We start from the raw sequence: 18,151 nt of genomic DNA, 5'->3' as shown, positions 1-18,151 counted from the left end.
ACCAGTTAAAGACATTAACTATTTTAACACCCGAGTATATTGAAAACTAACACTGTGGTATAATAACAAACTGTACACACACTAATCACACCTCCCTTGTCATTTTTCCAGAACTCCTACCGCAGCGTCACTGCCGAGCCGATATTGTTTGTCGTAATGGATGTGTACTATCAGTGCAGTAGTGACGCTGACAGTGCGTGAGATGGGCGTGGGTACGTGAGTGTAATTTGGGCAGAGTACACGGTTTGCACGTGTAGATTGCGTTATCTGGAAAGCACAGCAAGAACACACTATTCTCAACCCAGCAGTGACACTCGCATCAACATGTTCACGAACCATGTCAGTGTCGTTGCTGTGCTGAGAATGGACCCAATGTGTCCAGGTACAGTTCTGTTGGTGGACAGGGTAAAGTGGAGGCTAAAACTGGGCAGAGAATAATTCATTAAAGTCTGTTGTGACGATGAGTTTAAATAGTAATATGCTGTAGGACTGGATTTGAGTAGCTGTGGTTTAGGATTCCAGAGTAAAACTATATCTATGTTGGGAATAAAACAAAAACAAACAAACAAACAAAAAAACACCAAATGCAGACATTTTCTTTTGTTTGTTTAGCTGCCACCTAGTGGTCTTTATCATTTAACACCAAAGTGCAACCTGTATACAGTATTTATATCGTGAACGTTTTATTTAATAGTATAATTATACTGTTCGGAGTTTCACATGTTCTACCCGTGTCAACGTGGGTTTCCTCTCAGTTCTCCTGCTTCCTTCAGCCTCACAAAAAAAAAAAAGCCAATAAGTAGATTGGACTGTCATCCAATCTAGAGTGTCTAGAGCGTGTAGCGGAGATCCATCCATCCATCTTATATAACGCTTATCCTATAGGGTCAAGGGGAACCTGGAGCCACAAGGAGCATGGGGCACAAGGCGGGGTACACCCTGGACAGGGTGCCAATCCATCGCAGGGCACGCAAACACATACACACATTCACACACATTCATACACTACGCACACTTTGGAGATACCAATCAGCCGCCCATGCATGTCTTTGGACTGGGGGAGGAAACCGGAGTACCCGGAGGAAACCCCCGCAGCACGGGGAGAACATGCAAACTCCACACACACAGGGCGGCGGCGGGAATCAAACCCCCGACCCTGGAGGTCGTGCTAAGCCACCGAAAAAGTCAGCTTTAACTCTGTAAAAGTGATTTTTTTTTTTTTGTAAAGAGTTTTCCAAGCTTTGCTATAGGGTGAAAACCAGAATGCAAACTGAGCTGCAACACAAATAATTACCCATTAAAATACAAACAACTCCCAAGAAAAATCTAAGTCTAAGGTTCTCATGTTGAGATATTTCTAGAACATGAATTTATTTTTTCAGCTTTTTTCTTTAGCCAGAGCAGAACTGATTGATTAAACAGAAACGTTTAATAAATGCACTCAGAGCGTCCAGTGTTTTATTCATCAGCCTTCTAAACCACCTACATATGTTTACAGCTTGTGAAATCAGAGTTTGGTGCACGGTCCAGTCTGTGTGTGTGCAGCTTGCAGAGCTTTGAGTTTGGTCTCGGAGTGTTTGGCTTTGCTGTGCATCCTCTCGAACTCGGCGGCGATCTCCATTACGGATCTGTTCCTCGTCTCGGGTACGTTGTACCACACGAACACCGCCGTGGCAAAGCAGAACGCGAAGAAGATGAGGAAGCAGAAATAGTCTAAATGCTCCTGTGGGGCAAAGAATTGTAACGTGAAACAAAGGCAATAAACGTAATGACTTTTTAAAGTCTCTGATCAAATGATGGTTCTGTCCTAATCACAGATGTACTGTATAAATGCTATGGCCGGGAAGCAGAAATCAATCCCCGGTTATTTCTATTAACAAAGCCAAACATCATGAGCTCTGGAACTGATGCTGAAGATGATCATGGCGAGTCCCTCTATGATCTCCCATGATGAGTGCTTGAATTCTTCAGTGTAAGAGTTTATAAACTCACCACTATGAGAGGAAACACCATCCCCACGAAGAACAGCCCCGCCCAGTTCAGAGTGCAGGCCACAGTGAACGCTGCTGACTGAAAGGACTGGGTGAAAAGCTCACCAGGCATGGGCGCTACTATACAAGCTGTTTCACACAGAGAGACGGAGAGATGTGAAGAAGGAAAACACACGAGTCAGGTCACAAATTCGTAGTGTGCTCACTCTGAGAGACTAAGAGACATGCAGTGCATTATTAATATCTATATGATGTCCTCGAACCACCGAGGGCCACGATGGACACAGTTCCAAATGCATTACACACTAACGGTCATGTAAGTGCACTTAGTCTGCACCTGGTCCGCTGCAGAAGGAGATGATGAAGAAGAAGATGAGCACCATGCTGCAGTACGGCATCCACGACACGTGCACCTTCAACAACAGAGTCGCAGCGTGATGGTTTTGTTTAACATGCAGAGAGGTGAGGTGAGGTGAGGTGAGGTGAGGCGTAACTGACCTGCAGGTACAGCGTGAGCGTGAGGAGGAGCAGTGCGACAGACATGCACAAATAACTCCGAACCATCAGGAACTTCTTCCCTGTGTGCTCAATCAGCAGCCCCTAAACACACACAACACACACACAAAACCATGGCTCTGTTTACATTTACATTTTCATCATTTGAGTCAAAATGACATGTGATCCCTTTCAAACCATGTGAGGATTTCAATTCGACCGTCAAATTAAATGACCCTAGCTAAGCTAACTTTGGGGGATGGGCTGGTGGTTTAGTGGTTAGCACGTTCGCCTCGCACCTCCGGGGTCAAATCCAAATCCCGCCTCAGCAGAGTTTGCATCACCGTGCTTCGGGGATTTCCTCCACGTACTCCAGTTTCCTCCCCCAGTACAAAGACATGCGCTGTAGGCTGATCGGCATTTCCAAATTGTCCGTAGTGTGTGAACGTGTGTGTGATTGTGCCCTGCGATGGGTTGGCACCCCACCCAGGCTTTCCCTCGCCTGATTAATCCAACTAGGGCGGGTTGAAAAAAAGCGTTCCTCGGTCGATGTGTGTAGTGCAGCAGGTGATATCCCTATCCCAGGGTACTCAGGGCGATGAGTTGGATGAACGGAATACGCAGGTATGTATAAACTCATGTCACGACACAAGAAAGACACCAAATAATGTTCTACGTGTGATCTGAATATACAACTCGAATTGGCCGATAACTTGCTGAATTTTTGTTGACTTGATTTACGTTACATTAGCTACCACATTACATTTCAGCTTCTTCGTCAAGGAGGTTTCTGGACAACCAAAACCTAGGACTGGGAAACACACACTCGCTAATAATTCACTCGCTGTCACGTATTTAACGTACAAACAGCGTACAAACGCTTGGTATGGTGATAACACTCAATACTTCGCAAAGAGTGAACGCCTCGAAAGTCCTTTTAAACTGTGGTGTGATTGTGTGTGAGATTAAGAATGAAATGAAATGAGTGTTCTGGGAATTGCGGTCCATGGCGGCCGCAGTGCAGGATGGGAAATGTAGTCACTGGTTTGCTGTGATATGACGCTCGCTAATGTGAGTGCGTGTATGAGCTTGAAGGCTTACGCAGGCGATTACAGTGGAGGATTCACACAACCCTGTCCCCAGAGTCACGTAGCGTAGGTTGTGTGCTGGGATTCCGGCAGCACGGAACACATCGGACGCGTACAGATAAACCTGTAGAAACAAACAGTACCGGATACGGTACCGGACCTATAGGTAACTACATATAATGACTGAACAGGAAGGAGATGAACTGTCTGCTTAGAATCAATTCGAATCAGCACCATTATTATTTGAGAACTGTATTATTTATTGTTTAGCCAGTAAGATTGTCATCGTGGCTGTGTGTTTGTGGGTATGGCTCACAGCGTTGATGCCACACAGCTGCAGTGTGATGAAGTTGATGATGACGGTGAGAAGCTGCCAGCGGACGGAGCGGGCGAGCAGGAGCTCCAGCACGCTGTGGTTCCTCACACCTTGCAGGGCCACACGCTCCTTCAGCATCTCCTCCACCTCTGATCTGTAGTCAGCATGAGAACCTCGCAGCTGCTGCAGAGCTACACACACACACACACACACACACAAAGAGGTACATTTTGAACAGGCTTGGAATTGCCTCACCAGACCATTGTAATGAAAGTAAGTGAGTGTGTGTGTGTGCGTATGTCTCACCTTTCTCACAGGCAGATTTGTCTCCCCGGTCTAAGAGCAGGAAGCGTGGAGACTCGGGCAGGAAGTACAGAGAGACAAGCTGTAGAAGAGCAGTCAAGGCACTAAAGGCCAGCAAGAAGGGCCACAAAGTTTCTGATCCCAGTATCTCGCTACACACACACACACACACACACACACACACACACACGAGGACATGGGGTGAGCAATACATTAGTCACATTAACCACATTAAGTCATCTGTTATGGTTAGCTGCACACATAATTAATGTTTTGAGGTGAAGTTACATTTTCAAACCATTTTAGTTACAAAATATGATATCATAATGTTATCACACGCCAATATCGCTCGCCTCTAGCAGGACGTTGCACAATATACTGTACACACACACACACACACACATATATATATATATATATATATATACATATCATCTTAGGGAGTTTTTCTTCGCCACCGGCTCGCTCAATAGGGATAAATTCACACGCTGAAACTCTGTATCCTGTGTTTATATGTTTCTGTAAATCTGCTTTGAGACAATGTCCATTGTTAAAAGCGCTATGTAAATAAAGTTGAATTGAATTGAACTGAACAATACACACACTGACATTTATACTCATCCTCAGATCATCTGTGGACAGAATGAGATCATCTGTGGTTTCTTTTCACTGTATACAGCCTGGGAAAATGTGTTAATAGATCGCGCGTGCTCTAGTAGATGAGGTCTCAATCCCAACGATGAGGTCACATGACTCACCCGATGCCGAGCAGCTGGCCGAAAAACTTCCCCAATGAGACGAAACTGCCCACAGAAGCACCAATCATCCCTCTTAAACTTTTGGGGGCACAGTCCAGCACATACATGGTGTGGGCTGTCAGAGCCACGCCTGCAACACACACACACACACACACACACACACACACACACGTGCATGTGCACAATTAACCTTTTAATAAAGTTGTATGCAAAATATTCCCACCAGATTTTCTTCGTACTGGTGCGTACCATGCGCATTATTAATTAACAACTAAGCCACGCCCATAAAACTCCATAAAAGGCAAAGCTCACAGAGAGCTGAAAACAATAAAATGGCGACCGAATGGCGAAAGAGCGTCCGGCATATTATACCACAGACACACACACTAACTTTTCTTCCTTTTATAGGGTGCGATTACTTTTAATTGAATCAAATCAGCTGAAATAAGCTACCAAATCTTATAAGGTACAATCGTTTTTTCCCAACTAACTAACTGGATTTTCATAAATGCAGCAGTTCTTACGCAAATACTCCATCAAACCACTTCTGAATAAATCCATTTTTATCCAATTATTTAAAAATTAAAACGCTGAATTTCTTCCACATTCTGAGACATTTCCGTTCACCTTATTCCTCGAACTTTAATAAAACCATTCTCCCATGAACACAATTAATGTATAAGCTTGTCTTTAGTAATTAGGTGTAAAGCTGTTACAAATTTTCCCAAAGTAAGAAAGAAAGTAAGAAAGAACGAACGAACGAAAGAGCCATCAGAAAGTCTTCAGATCCTAGCACTGCTTGAACACAGTGGGAGTGACTATATTTCGACGTGTCCACGTTAAATGATATTTATATCGAGCACTTAAATATCACAATATAACTGATTATAGGATTTCTTTGCAGCAGCGGACCTGAGTTGATGCCGTACACGAGACGTCCCACCATGATCATCTCAAACGAGTGTGCGGTTTTGCTCAGCACCATCAGCACGGCTCCAGAGATGGCCACCACGTTGTTCAGCATGAGGCATCTCTTCCTGATTACAGAGCAACCGGATGAGAAGCTGATTAGAAACGCGTAAACGGTAAAAACGCAGAAAATGTACAACTAGAGTCTATATAGCGGGATTGTGGTGTTGTCCATCCATCCATCCATCCATCCATCCATTTTCTGTATCGCTTATCCTACAGAAGGCCGCAGGGACCCTGGAGCCTGTCCCAGGGAACTCGGGGCACAAGGCGGGAGACACCCTGGACGGGGTGCCAATCCATCAGCCTATAGAGCATGTCTTTGGACTGGAGGAGGAAACCCAAGTACCCGGAGGAAACCCCTAAGGCTTATAAACATGGCGTATATCATAAGTAGGCCTGAGAAATTGGCCACTGCGAGAAGATCAGGGCTTAATCCATTACACTTTAGCTTTTTTTTCCTTCTCTTAAGATTTAGTAATCCTGGTTATTAAAGAAATACCTAAAATAAAAAATCCACAATTTATTCCTTACTTAAACAAGACATGTTTTTGTGTCTTGTTTCTTCGGCATTAAGCTAAAAGATAATGTCTCGATTGCTTGAAATGACATTGTTAAGCTACGTAAAGAGATTATTTTCTTAAAAAGTCCATGACGAGTGATGTATAGTCAATGTTATAGAATTAACAAAGCGAATATGTCCGTACACTGCCCTCCACTAATATTGGCACCCTTACATGGTAAATATAAGCGAAGAAGGCTGTGGAAAAATTGTCTTTATTGTTTAACCGTTTGATCTTTTGTTCAAAACAAATTCTCAAAAATACTCTGCTCTCATGGATATCAAACAATTGCAAAGCACCGTACATGATCAAGAACCGTAAAACGATCTAGAACGAAAAGGTTCGCGGTAGGCGTATTAGAGTGCGTATTAAAACCTCGTCTAAAAATATCACGATATTATAAAATCGTTGTTCAAAAGTCTCTTCGCATCCTCGTAAGCACGTGTTTTGTTCTTTCTTAGAAAGTTGAATGGCCCTTCCATCAAATCTTCCAATCTGTATTCTGAAAACGTCAAAGGTTTGGAAACCATCTGATCACACACCGTGACTTCCTGAGAAAACCGTGACACCATGACAACCCGAATCTGCAGCCAAATCGGACACCTTTTGCCTAATCTGCAGAGATTAGCACCTGGTGGATGTTTAATTTGTGCTCCTCTGTATACAAAGGCGATTAAACGCCACTGTGTCTCTCCTAACGTCAAAGCCATGGCTCAATGAATTACTCTCTGCCAAAATTTACAACTCATCCACGTAGCAGACAGATTCACAGATTAACCGGTCATCTTAATCATTACTCAGTCTTCCTCTCACGCATTCTCTAAGATGTCCGTAACTTATCAATGTGATTGGGTCTAAGCCCTAAAACCAACCCCCTCCCCCCTCTCCCTCCCCACCCTCTCTGAGCTTCCAGATTTATACTGATACTAGATCTTCCACATGCATGATCTGCCTGAGGAAAGAAATTGATGGTTGCAATGCTTCATGATTCATTCTGATATGGTGCTAGCTCTGATTAAAATGCTGCTCCAGGCGCGGTATTTCAATCATAAACCTCCCCACCACCATCACTCTTCAATTCCCAGGACGTTCAAGGTGTCGTTCAGCTAAAAATGACAGTTACCCTGAATGCAGCTCAGACTTCGGACGTGCTTGGTGTCTGATCTTAGCTTCTTTGGTTGTACTTATAGCCACCAGTTTAGCAATGTACAAACTGCACGTCTAAATGATCACACACTCGTCTCAATTACGTCATTTGGCTCAGTAATACCATTTGTATTACATTCTAAACATATCTAGTGCACAAATTTATTTAATCAGGGGTGGGCTAATTTAATCAGAAGCCCAAGCCCTGGGACAAGCAAATTATTACGGTTTGCGCTACCGTGCGTAAACGTGACGATGTATATAGTGTAAATGTGCGACTCGGATCATAGAACATCACAGCCTTCTATTAATCACGCAACTGATGCAATTGCACTGTTTGAACAACAGAGGTCCCGATCTGCACAACCCATAGAGTTAAAACATTATGAGCATGCACTGGACCCGACAGCTCCGAATCACATGATCGGCATGTATTTTAGGTTATACGGTTACATGACTATGGGGTAAGAGTTCTTCAGTAGATTTCGAATGACACCAGACCCTCGCCACTGTAATCTATGGTGCCTGAGAAAAATGTGGAAACCGGGCATTTTAGCCGACTTTGGAGCTCTATTTCAAGTTAAAATGCCACCTTATGCGCTGCTATGGAGCTCATTATGTTTCAAATCTCCATTTGCCTTGGGTCAGAGACTCCGTTTTTTCAATCAAATGTTTAGGAGAATTTATGAATTTATTTATTTATTTATTTTTAAGATATGGTGAATCTGTAGTACATTTTGTTTAAACTCTCTCCGTAGCAATTTTTTTTGAAATTTATGTCATTTTGTACAGACAAAACTGCACGTTGTTTTGCACTGTTTATGATTCAGAAATATTTATTTACTTATTTTTTAAAGGAGTCTGTTCACTCAATTTTCCTTCATTCAAATTTTGTTCATGTGTGTAAAGAAAGGACATCTCAGTACATAGCTAAAATGTTAGGCGAAAACTTTCTGGCAAACACGATCCGCTTCATCACCAGAGACTTTATCCGGAGAGAATAAGTACTCGTTTATATCTATAGTCTGTATTAATGCACATAATTAGCTTGTCGTACTTTTAAGATAAATAATGTAAGTCGCAGTTAGATACGTTAGTTAAATTACGCTGTTAGTTGCTGGAGCTTTAGTGAGCTTTAGGGTAATAAATTGATCATTTATCCACCCCTGGATTTAATTCCTGTCTGTCCTTTCTCTCTTTACCGAACTGTATACATCCTTTACACTCTTCCTCCAGATGTCACTACACCTTTTTTTTTTTTAAATAAGTAAAAAGTGATGTAAACCTGTGCATATCCGCTCTTGTGGTTGTATATTTTTACCTGCCGTAAGTTACAGCGATGCGCCCGGCACACAGGGAGCCCAACAGACCCCCAATGCAGTACGTGGAGACGATGAAGGACCAGATAAGCGAGAGCTGCCAATGCTCCAGATAGAGGCCATATCTTTGCACGCATGTGCTGTTCACCAGCTCTTTAATGTACTGACAACACAAGCAGGATGATTAATTATAGCAGCCGAATGCTGAGCTACAATCACTCTGTGCGTCTTACACAAACTTAAAGGGGCAGTTTGTAATGTTCAGAGGACTCCGTTGCCTGATGAGCTGAAATCGCAAAATGCTATTGCTTCGTTTCAACTGGGTGGGCGGAGTTCATTTCCAACACGTAAAAATGAAACAAAAAATAAACTGAAGCTTTTTCTTTTTCTTTTAAAGATGCATTTTAAAATGATTTTAGAATTACAGGTCTAAATCCACGTTTAAACATTACAAATTGCACCTTTAATGGAGACTTGTGTGGATGCAGAGACCTGACCCCAGATCAGCACAGGCCAAACAGCGTCATCAGATCATTTAAAAAAAAAAATTTCAAAACGTTCAAAAAATAAAAAGTACAAAATAAGTATAAATTAATAAGTATAAATAGGTAAAGTAAATCCATTAAATCGATAAATACTTTCAAATTCATTTTAAGAAGAGAATGGTTTTAAAAGTAGGATGCTTTTAATGATGCTTGTCCTATCTATAACAGATCCTCGAGCATTTCCTTCATACCACATTCAACACACACTGCTACTCACGTCCGACGGTGCGGTGAGGACAGAAATGTGGAAGCCGTAATGAAACGTCCCCCCAATACCTGTGATCAGAATGACTGCAACAAGCACAGGATTCTTCAGCTGAGCACAAGCAAGAAAACACACCTGAAGCCACAGAATTCATGCTTAGGGGGAAAAAAAAATATATGGAAGTATTGAAAACTTACCAAAAAACTTACCAGCAAATGCAATACGTTCGTCATGGCAATGTGTATTTCTCCCACGAGTCTTGTGACGCATCTGATTTGGTCTCCTCTGTGAACAGCGAGATAATTCTGACACAGCAATCCTGTGAATGTCTAACTGACCTTGTTGAAATGTAACTCCTTATGGACAATTGGTGAAAAATTAGGTCTGATGTAACAGATGATGAGATACAGTGAAATGAACTCTTCACCAGTAGATTTGCCCGTGCTAAACTATACCGTTTTTCTTTTTTCATCAATCGTTTTTGCGCCATTGTTTTCTAATTGTAGCACAGTTTCCGTAAGGGAAAGTTGAAGCCCTCACAGCAGGTCATCCACGGGAGCATCAATCCTCTCCGTTTCACATGTCTAACAGGTTTGCTCTCCTCAGTGAAGCACCTGCTGAGACACCTGAAAGAGCTCTGGTTATAGGAGACTCTATCTTACGCCACGTGAAATTAGCTACGCCTTTACAGTTGCGATCAAAATGATTCAACCCCCAGTGCAAATCAGGTTTACTGTCAAAATTTACAGACTTTCAGCTGTTTGCGATGAACAAATCAAACAAAAACAACTGAAATAGTTCAACATAACGAATGCTTCAAGTGTTTTCCGCAAATTCAACTGAAAATGCAACTCATAATGATTTCTCCAGTCTCAAAATGATTCAACCCCCTGAATAGAATCCCTCACAGCAGCACAAATATGCAAAACAGGTGTTGTCTCAAGCACACCTGATGCTAAACTAATCAAGGGCTTCATTAGTTGCACCAGGTGTGCTTGAGCTGGAGCACATGAAATACCTGAACTGGCTAGGGGTAGAAAATGTATGAAATACCTGGACGGGGCAGAAAAAGGAAGCGATCAATGGCTGCAAGCAGATTTCTGAGAAGGCAGGTTGTGAAAAACATCGAGTGACTGCAAAAGACCTGCAGCAAGACTTGGTGTAACAGGCACTGAGGTTTCAGTGAGCACAGTAAGGCGTGTACTAAACGCAGAAGGTTTCCATGCCAGAATTCCAAGACGTACAGAAAAGTCGGCTCAAAATCATATAAATAAGCCTCAGAAGGATTTTGGGATTCTGTTCTGTAGAGCAATGAAACAAAACTGGAACGGCTCGATGGATCAGCAGTATGTCTGGAGTAAGAAGAATGAAGAAAGAACACTCTGTCCACAGTCGAGCATGGTGGTGGCTCGGTGATGCTCTGGGGCTGCTTTGCATCCTCTGGCACTGGAAACCTGCAGCGTGTGGAAGGCAAGATGGATTCATTGAAGTATCAAGAAATCCAAGGAGAAAAGATCATGCCGTCTGCGAGGAAGCTGAAGCTTGGGCGTCACTGGACCTTCCAACAGGACAAATTCCACCAAGGCTTGGTAGCAGAAGTCGTCATGGAAGATTCTACAGGGCCATCACAGTCACCTGACTTGAACCCAGTAGAAAATCTCTGGCGGGATTAGAAGGTCGGCGGTCGCAGCACGCAAACCCAAGAATATTACTGAACTGGAGGCCATTGCTCATGAGGAATGGGGTAAGATTCCTCAGAAACGCTGCCAGAAACTCTGCATCTCGTTTGCAGCAGGTCATAACAGCAAAAGGAGCTCTACTAAGTACTAAAGATACTCGCCATGAAGGGGGTGAATAATTTTGTGACTGGAGAAGTCATACGTTGCATTTTCAGTTGAATTTGGGGAAACCACTCGAAGCATTCGTTGTGTTGAACTATTTCAGTCGCTTTTGTTTGCTGTGTTCATCACAAACAGCTGAAAGTCTCAATTTTGACAATAAACCTGATTTGCACTGGGGGTTGAATCATTTTCATTGCAACTGTAGAGGCACCAGCAGCACCAGTTAGGTGTATATCGGGAGCCAGGGTGCTGGACGTTGTAGGTAATCTTAGGGTCTTAATAGAGTAGTTTTGAGGGCAAGGCTGGCCTCTTCAGGCAGGATGGTATCCATCCCACTCGGGAAGGTTCTGTTCTCATTTCTTACAGAATAGCTCATAGTCTCAGAACAGACCTAATTAATCGATGACAATCCAGAGCCAAGGCCAGGGAGCAGTCAAGCAGGCTAAACCGACCGTCCGCTAGCTGCACCGATTCGTCACTCAGGATCCACCATATTGAGACTGTGTCAGTTCCCCGAGCTAAATAAAAATGTAGAAACTCTCAGAAAGTACCACATAAACAATAAAGATAGCTGTGGATGTTCTTCCTCGGACAGCCTTAGGACTGCAATTGCTAAGAATAGTTTTGCACTCAAGTCTCCATCATTGAACAGTTAATAACTTCAGCACAATAGATTTTTAGTCAATTTTTGATGATATAGTACAAAGTTATAGAAGAGATTTATTTATAATCGCACTATCTGATGTTACCCAGATGAGGATGGGTTCCCTTTTGAGTCTGGTTCACCTCAAGGGGAGTTTTTCCTTGCCATCGTCACATCTGACTTGCTCATTAGGGATACATTTTAACTTTAGCGAGCGTGAGCAGCTAGGTGAAATGGGAATTTGACCAGACTGGGAGAAAATTGAAAAGAAAAGACAATAGAAGTTAAACATGCGTTAATAAATTTATTTACAAAACGCCAAATGTACACTAAAATGAGACAAAACATGAAAAAAAATGAAGCACGTTGACAGCAGCTGTGACGTGAAGTACTTCGGACGGATGTTCAGAAGTAGTGCACAATGCTATTACAGGTGGAGCTTGACTGCGTTTAGACAGATATTTTTGAAAGATCAGTTGGAGCTCATGAGATGCTCAGGAGAAACATCTGACGAGCTTTAGGATCAGCAGTTCTTTCTGCACATGTGTAGATCCTAAACCGTTACATCCCCCTCTTGTTAATATAAATCAGAAGCACGGACATTCGCTGGTGTCCTGACGTGTCTGGAGGATCACAGCAGCATGTAGCGTGTCAGACCGCCTCCTCGCAGCTCTTTTAGTCTCTGGCAGTGTCTCAGCATGTTCAGCATACCCACAAAACGCTTATCCACCTTCAGCTGAGCCAGTTCACGCAGGTCCTCCTCCACCACAAAGAACTGACCTGATGGAGGACGAACACACAGAGACGGCGTAAACAATTGAGCAAGAAGAACAGAAAAGCCTTTAATAATTCTTTATAAATGACTGACACTTAATTTATCGATGCCTACGATTGGCTAGTCTCGTTGTGATTGACAGGGGAGGGAGAGTATGCCCCTCCCACCCAGAGAGCACTTTGCAACAGTCAGATGTAAAGCTATAACTTTAGATCTTCCAACACAAGAAAGTCTTAAGAATGAAGAATGCCTCATTTTGTGGATTCCTGGTAACAAGTAGTATCTGTTTGTTTTTTAGTCTTATAAAAGCGCACCTATTATGGATTTGAAACGTGCCTAATTTTGTTTTAAAGGTCTCATACAATAGATTTACACGCATCCGCGGTCAAAAAACACTTTAACGTGCTCATAATTTAAACTGCAGCGTTACCTTTTTTCCCCAGTGTCACAAACGACTCGTTAAATGATTCGTTCTAAAGGATTCGTTCTAAACTCCTCCTTTCAGAGAGCATACTCTCCTCTGATTGGTCAGATGTCCCAGTCTGTCCTGATTGGTCTACCACTGTCAGCAAGCAGCCGACGAAGACCAGAGGCGGGGCTTTTTGCTACAAACCTACGTAGGTTAGTACCGGAAGTAAGTCTGGAATCACTAATGACTCGTTTCAGCTGTTCAGAATCGGTTCCTTCATTTGGGAGTCGATAACTCCCAAAAGTTTGTCGTGCGCTTTGATTTTTGAAACTTTGCAGACTTTTTACATTTCACAAACAGCTCTATAACACACTACATGAAAGATAATATTTGAAAAACCATAATAGGTGCACTTTAATGAGTTTTTTTGATTTATTACAAAAAAAAGCACTGCTGTTTCTCTTATACCAACAAATCCCCTTGAGAGAAGGGGAGTTCATAAAAGCAGGGGAAAAAAAAAAGAAGGCATGATGGATAACCACTTAGAGCTTGTTAAGGCATCGATTGGAATTAATGACCTTCGTTATGAGATCAATTATACCCTTTCACACATCTACGGTTTTTCTTTCACAGGAAATGAAGACGCATGGTGGTCAAACGGGCCGATCCGACCCCTGACCCCAGAGTGATACAGCACAACCTGTATTAGTTTAATATAACAACACTCATTAGACTTCAGCTGATCGTTAAATGTACCTTTAGTGTCCTTGGTCTCCTCGTCTTTGAAACGCTGATGAAACTTACGGGCTGCGTTACTCAGGCTCTTGACAGGCTGCTGAAGGATTTTATATTTCGCAGTGACGGCCGTGTTGATGCTTTTTACAGCAGAGTTCAGCTGGTCGTACGTCACTCGTCCCTTCATGTACCTGTCACGGTAGGAAGTTATCAGAAAAGCATCACTTCAATCTAAAAGACTCCAATACTTTGTTATGTCTGGTTAGAGAAAATAATCAACATACTTTGTTGTATAAGGAAGAGATGGAACAGCAGAGGCAGTCGTGAAAAACGCTATAATTGCAATGTCGTATCTTACATATCTTATCTTGCGTATGTTCAGAGAAATTTGCTTGAGTTTATGAGTCACATAAAAAAAATTTTTTGCAGCAAACATAGTAATCTCCTCAGTACAGATTTATTTTATGAACATAATCCATCTATTCAGATATTAGACTCGTTATTTACATGATTTCACTTTTCCCTGAACTTTCCATTAACACTAAATATTTTGACATCGGATTCAACTTAATTTTGCGTTACTGAGGTTGTGATTTCCATCGGATAAGTTTCGGTACAAATTCAAGCTGTGCTGTTTGGATGAGTGTCGGTTCAGATCCCTGTGTGCGACTCACTGTGGGATGCTGTCGAACTCCTGCACGGTGATAAACTCCATCTCTTTAATCTGGCTCCGTGGGGGCTTCCTGGGCTGTTCTTGCTCCTGGGGGGCCGAATTCACTTCTGCCTGCTTGCTGGGAGCCGCCGTCTGTCCTCCTCTGAGAAAACGAGAGGAAAACAACCAGGTTACTCAACAGACCTGCACTGACAGTCCACTTTTCTATCACAATATCTACTGTTCATTCATTCTAGTCATGATATAGTCCACAATATGGCCAAAAGTATGTACATAGATACACGTAGCGTCCCATTAAAGAGCGCGTGAGCTTACTGAGCTGTCGGCTGCCCTCCTTTGCGAGGCATGTGTGGTGGGATGTTCTCTAATAGGTGCTGCGCATTCTGCTCATCCTCCTGGAAGAACATGTCCAGGTCCTGCAGCGGAGAAGACAACAAAGCACATGCCTGGTACAGAGTTCACGTTTACAGTATAAACAAAAGCATCTGGACAGGTAATATATAAACGGTTCATTCTGAACACAATCAAAAAAAAAAAAAAGGTGCATCGAAAGAACACCCTACACGAGGTGAAGCATGGTGGTGGCAGCATCATGCTTTACGACCGCTTTTCTTCAGCCAGAACTGCAGGTTTTATCAAGGTGGAGGGAATCATGAATATCTACAAATACCAGTTGATCTTAGTGCAAAACCTTCAGGTGTCTGCTAGTAAGCTGAGTAACAAAGTATTAGTTCAGGGCTGTTCACACACACAAAAAATCATTTTTTGTCATTTTTTCTTTTCGCTAAAAAAGGTTTCCAATTTGTTTTTCACTTTACTTTTTATACATTGTAATTTCACATAGAGGGCGGAAAAAAAGTTCTGACGATTTATATCTGGGTTTCGTTTTTTTACATCACAAAAACCTGCCATTTAAACAGGGGTGTGTAGACGTTTTACATCCATTGTAGCATTATACAGAAGTCTTACGTATAGGTCATGTTAAAACATTTATTTAAAAATATTGAAATGTGACAGGTGATGGCATTAAACCTGAAGATGCTTTAGCAGGTCCCTCTGCTGAGTGACGTATCTCTCAAACCGGTCGAGAAGCCCGTTTATGGCATTGACATCCTGCTCAATTTTGAGCAGATACGACCGCTTATCTGGATCTTTTGCTGAGAAAATAATGAAAATTACACACATATACATATATAAAATTATGATATTAAATAAATAAGAAACACGACGAGCCATACCTACTGCTCGCAGCTCTAAGAGCTTCTTGACGAGGGATATCTTGTCGTTGATGTGTTTCGTCACCTCTTCCAGCTCACAGTGACTCATTTTTCTGAATGAAAAGCTAAATGCATAGAAGAGTGACTGATTAAAGCATAGAAACATTCACACGATTTCTTTCTTACCTGAAATGTAGGGGTGTCTGCGTATTGTCAGTTTTAATGTTCTCCTATTACAGTATTAATGTATTATTTATGTTGTATGCCAGTGAACTGGTATAGGTTTTCATAGCTATTCTTTATTTATGGCAATTTAGGAAATAATACATCATCATCATCATCATTTCTAAAACCTTGGTAAAAGTAAAAAAAAAACAAACAAAAAAAAACAACTATTAGTAAAAAGTAAACTATTAATGTTTTAAAACAGTTGGTGTTATATGATATTACTTTAATATACTACAAAATATTAATTATGAGTGACGTTCGACTTTAAATGCAGATTGCAGGGCCGTGTTTTGACTTTTAAAAGGGCATTGAGAGGATTTTTTCCCCCACCCAGGTAGACCTGCCAACCTTGACCTGTAGCATCAGTCCCTCATATTACTGATGAGAATTTCCGACTCTTCTCAATGAGTCAGCTCAATCGGCTCAACTCACCAATAAGAGCCGACTCTTTCGGCTCCAAAATGTCTCATTGCTTTTTATTTCAAAACCTGACAGACTTTTATATATTTAAGAAACCCTTTGCTGAAATTATGGCTCAGATTGTTGCATTTCATCTTACTCTATCTTCTAATGAACAAAAAAAAGATTACTTTACATGACATTTTTATAAAACGTATTTAAATAACTGTAAAGTCCGCAAAACACGACAAATTGACATTAACGAATGAATTAAGCATGCCTGCCTGCTGTGTCTGTACTTCGTTAAGATGAATAATTTCGATTTATCTTGATAAACACCTACAACAATAAAATAAATAAAACGGCTCTCAATGTTCACCTCAAGAGAGTCGGCTCTCCTTGTTCACAAAAAGATTCGAATCAAACGAGCCGACTCGTGAATCTAATCAAGATAACATTCAGTATATTTAATATATTTATCATGCTGAGAAAGACTAGTCCTTCAGAACAGACATGTCGGGTTTAAGTTATTTCTACAGGCTCCCCTGGTTGGAAAAAAGTGTTTGAATCAAAATGGCTTCTGGGGGAAAAAAAATAAAACAATGCATTGTACATCATACACAGTGCACGTTATATACAAGAGTGAACTGTTTCTCACCCAAAGGATTCGCTAACTCTTTTTCTTGACAAAAAGTTAAATAAATAAATAAATAAATAAATCTTGCTAATTTACTAACAGGAGAAAAACTTGATAGCTAACACTAACTAGCTATACTCGAGGACTATGTTGTGACGAATTAACACTAAAGGGTTATAAAGAATTCTTAACTATCTAGGAAAAACAATGTAATACTGTCGTTATTATTAAAACAACAAATATCACTTACGTTTATTACGACTCGACAACAACAACAAAAAAACAACTGTTAACTTTTATTCTCTAATCCGATTCCTATATTTTTATCTGTTCACTTAGCTCGCGCCAACGTTCAAACGAGTGAGCGAAAACAGCGTGTGATTATGATGCAACACATTCGCCACGCCGAGTACGCGTTCTCCTTTCATAGGAAATTTGTGTTATATTTAATAATAACAATAATACCCAAGATATCGTAACATTAACATAACTCAATGCTGCTAGCGATATAGTCGTAGTTAAATAAATATTAAAATTGTGATTAAAATGGACGTTTGGGTGATCATGTGATCGAGTATGACACATTCGCCACATTATTGATTTATTTATTTATTAGTGTAGTGTTAATTACAGTATTGATCTAGAATTGAGATTTTGCAACACTATGAGAGCTCCCTTTTCATTTTGTAGTACTTAATAATTAAATAATAAAAGTTGTAATTAAATTCAGATAGCATATGTTAATCATGGCATGTATAAATATGCAAATATGGATAAAATACTTTTTTTGCACTAGTGAGCAGATATACCACACAAAACATGTTTCCAAGATATTCTTTTCCTTTCACATAACAAAATGATTATTATTATTATTATTATTATTATTATTATTATTA

At 41.2% G+C, this 18,151-nt stretch overlaps 2 protein-coding genes across 4 annotated transcripts; both read right to left on the bottom strand.

Annotated features, from left to right (window-relative positions):
* Positions 1-1,276: 1,276 nt before the first annotated feature.
* On the bottom strand, positions 1,277-9,931 carry slc2a11l (solute carrier family 2 member 11, like). Its single transcript, XM_053644724.1, has 12 exons — positions 9,908-9,931; positions 9,711-9,833; positions 8,951-9,111; positions 5,864-5,988; positions 4,952-5,081; positions 4,197-4,345; positions 3,891-4,081; positions 3,588-3,698; positions 2,490-2,591; positions 2,329-2,404; positions 1,993-2,120; positions 1,277-1,723 (listed from the first exon to the last, which is right to left on the bottom strand). The coding sequence occupies exons 1-12, from the start codon at positions 9,929-9,931 to the stop codon at positions 1,508-1,510; spliced, it is 1,536 nt and encodes a 511-aa protein (XP_053500699.1). The 3' UTR covers positions 1,277-1,507.
* A 2,535-nt stretch (positions 9,932-12,466) lies between these two features.
* ska1 (spindle and kinetochore associated complex subunit 1) lies at positions 12,467-18,074 on the bottom strand. 3 transcript variants are annotated; one of them, XM_053645299.1, is made up of 7 exons: positions 17,277-18,074; positions 16,013-16,116; positions 15,807-15,931; positions 15,090-15,190; positions 14,776-14,916; positions 14,123-14,292; positions 12,467-12,962 (listed from the first exon to the last, which is right to left on the bottom strand). In XM_053645299.1, exons 2-7 carry the CDS (start codon positions 16,098-16,100, stop codon positions 12,814-12,816), a joined length of 774 nt encoding a protein of 257 aa, XP_053501274.1. In that variant the 5' UTR covers positions 16,101-16,116; positions 17,277-18,074; the 3' UTR covers positions 12,467-12,813. The 3 variants fall into 3 exon arrangements, with proteins under 3 accessions (XP_053501274.1, XP_053501273.1, XP_053501272.1); XM_053645298.1 differs by having other exon boundaries at positions 17,506-18,074; XM_053645297.1 differs by lacking the exon at positions 17,277-18,074 and having other exon boundaries at positions 16,013-16,581.
* Positions 18,075-18,151: the final 77 nt, after the last annotated feature.

This window comes from Ictalurus furcatus, chromosome 16 (genome assembly GCF_023375685.1).
Source record: "Ictalurus furcatus strain D&B chromosome 16, Billie_1.0, whole genome shotgun sequence".
NCBI classification, from domain to species: Eukaryota; Metazoa; Chordata; class Actinopteri; order Siluriformes; family Ictaluridae; genus Ictalurus; species Ictalurus furcatus.
Note: the sequence above shows the minus strand (reverse complement) of the source record. Positions and strands in the feature narration are given on the sequence as shown.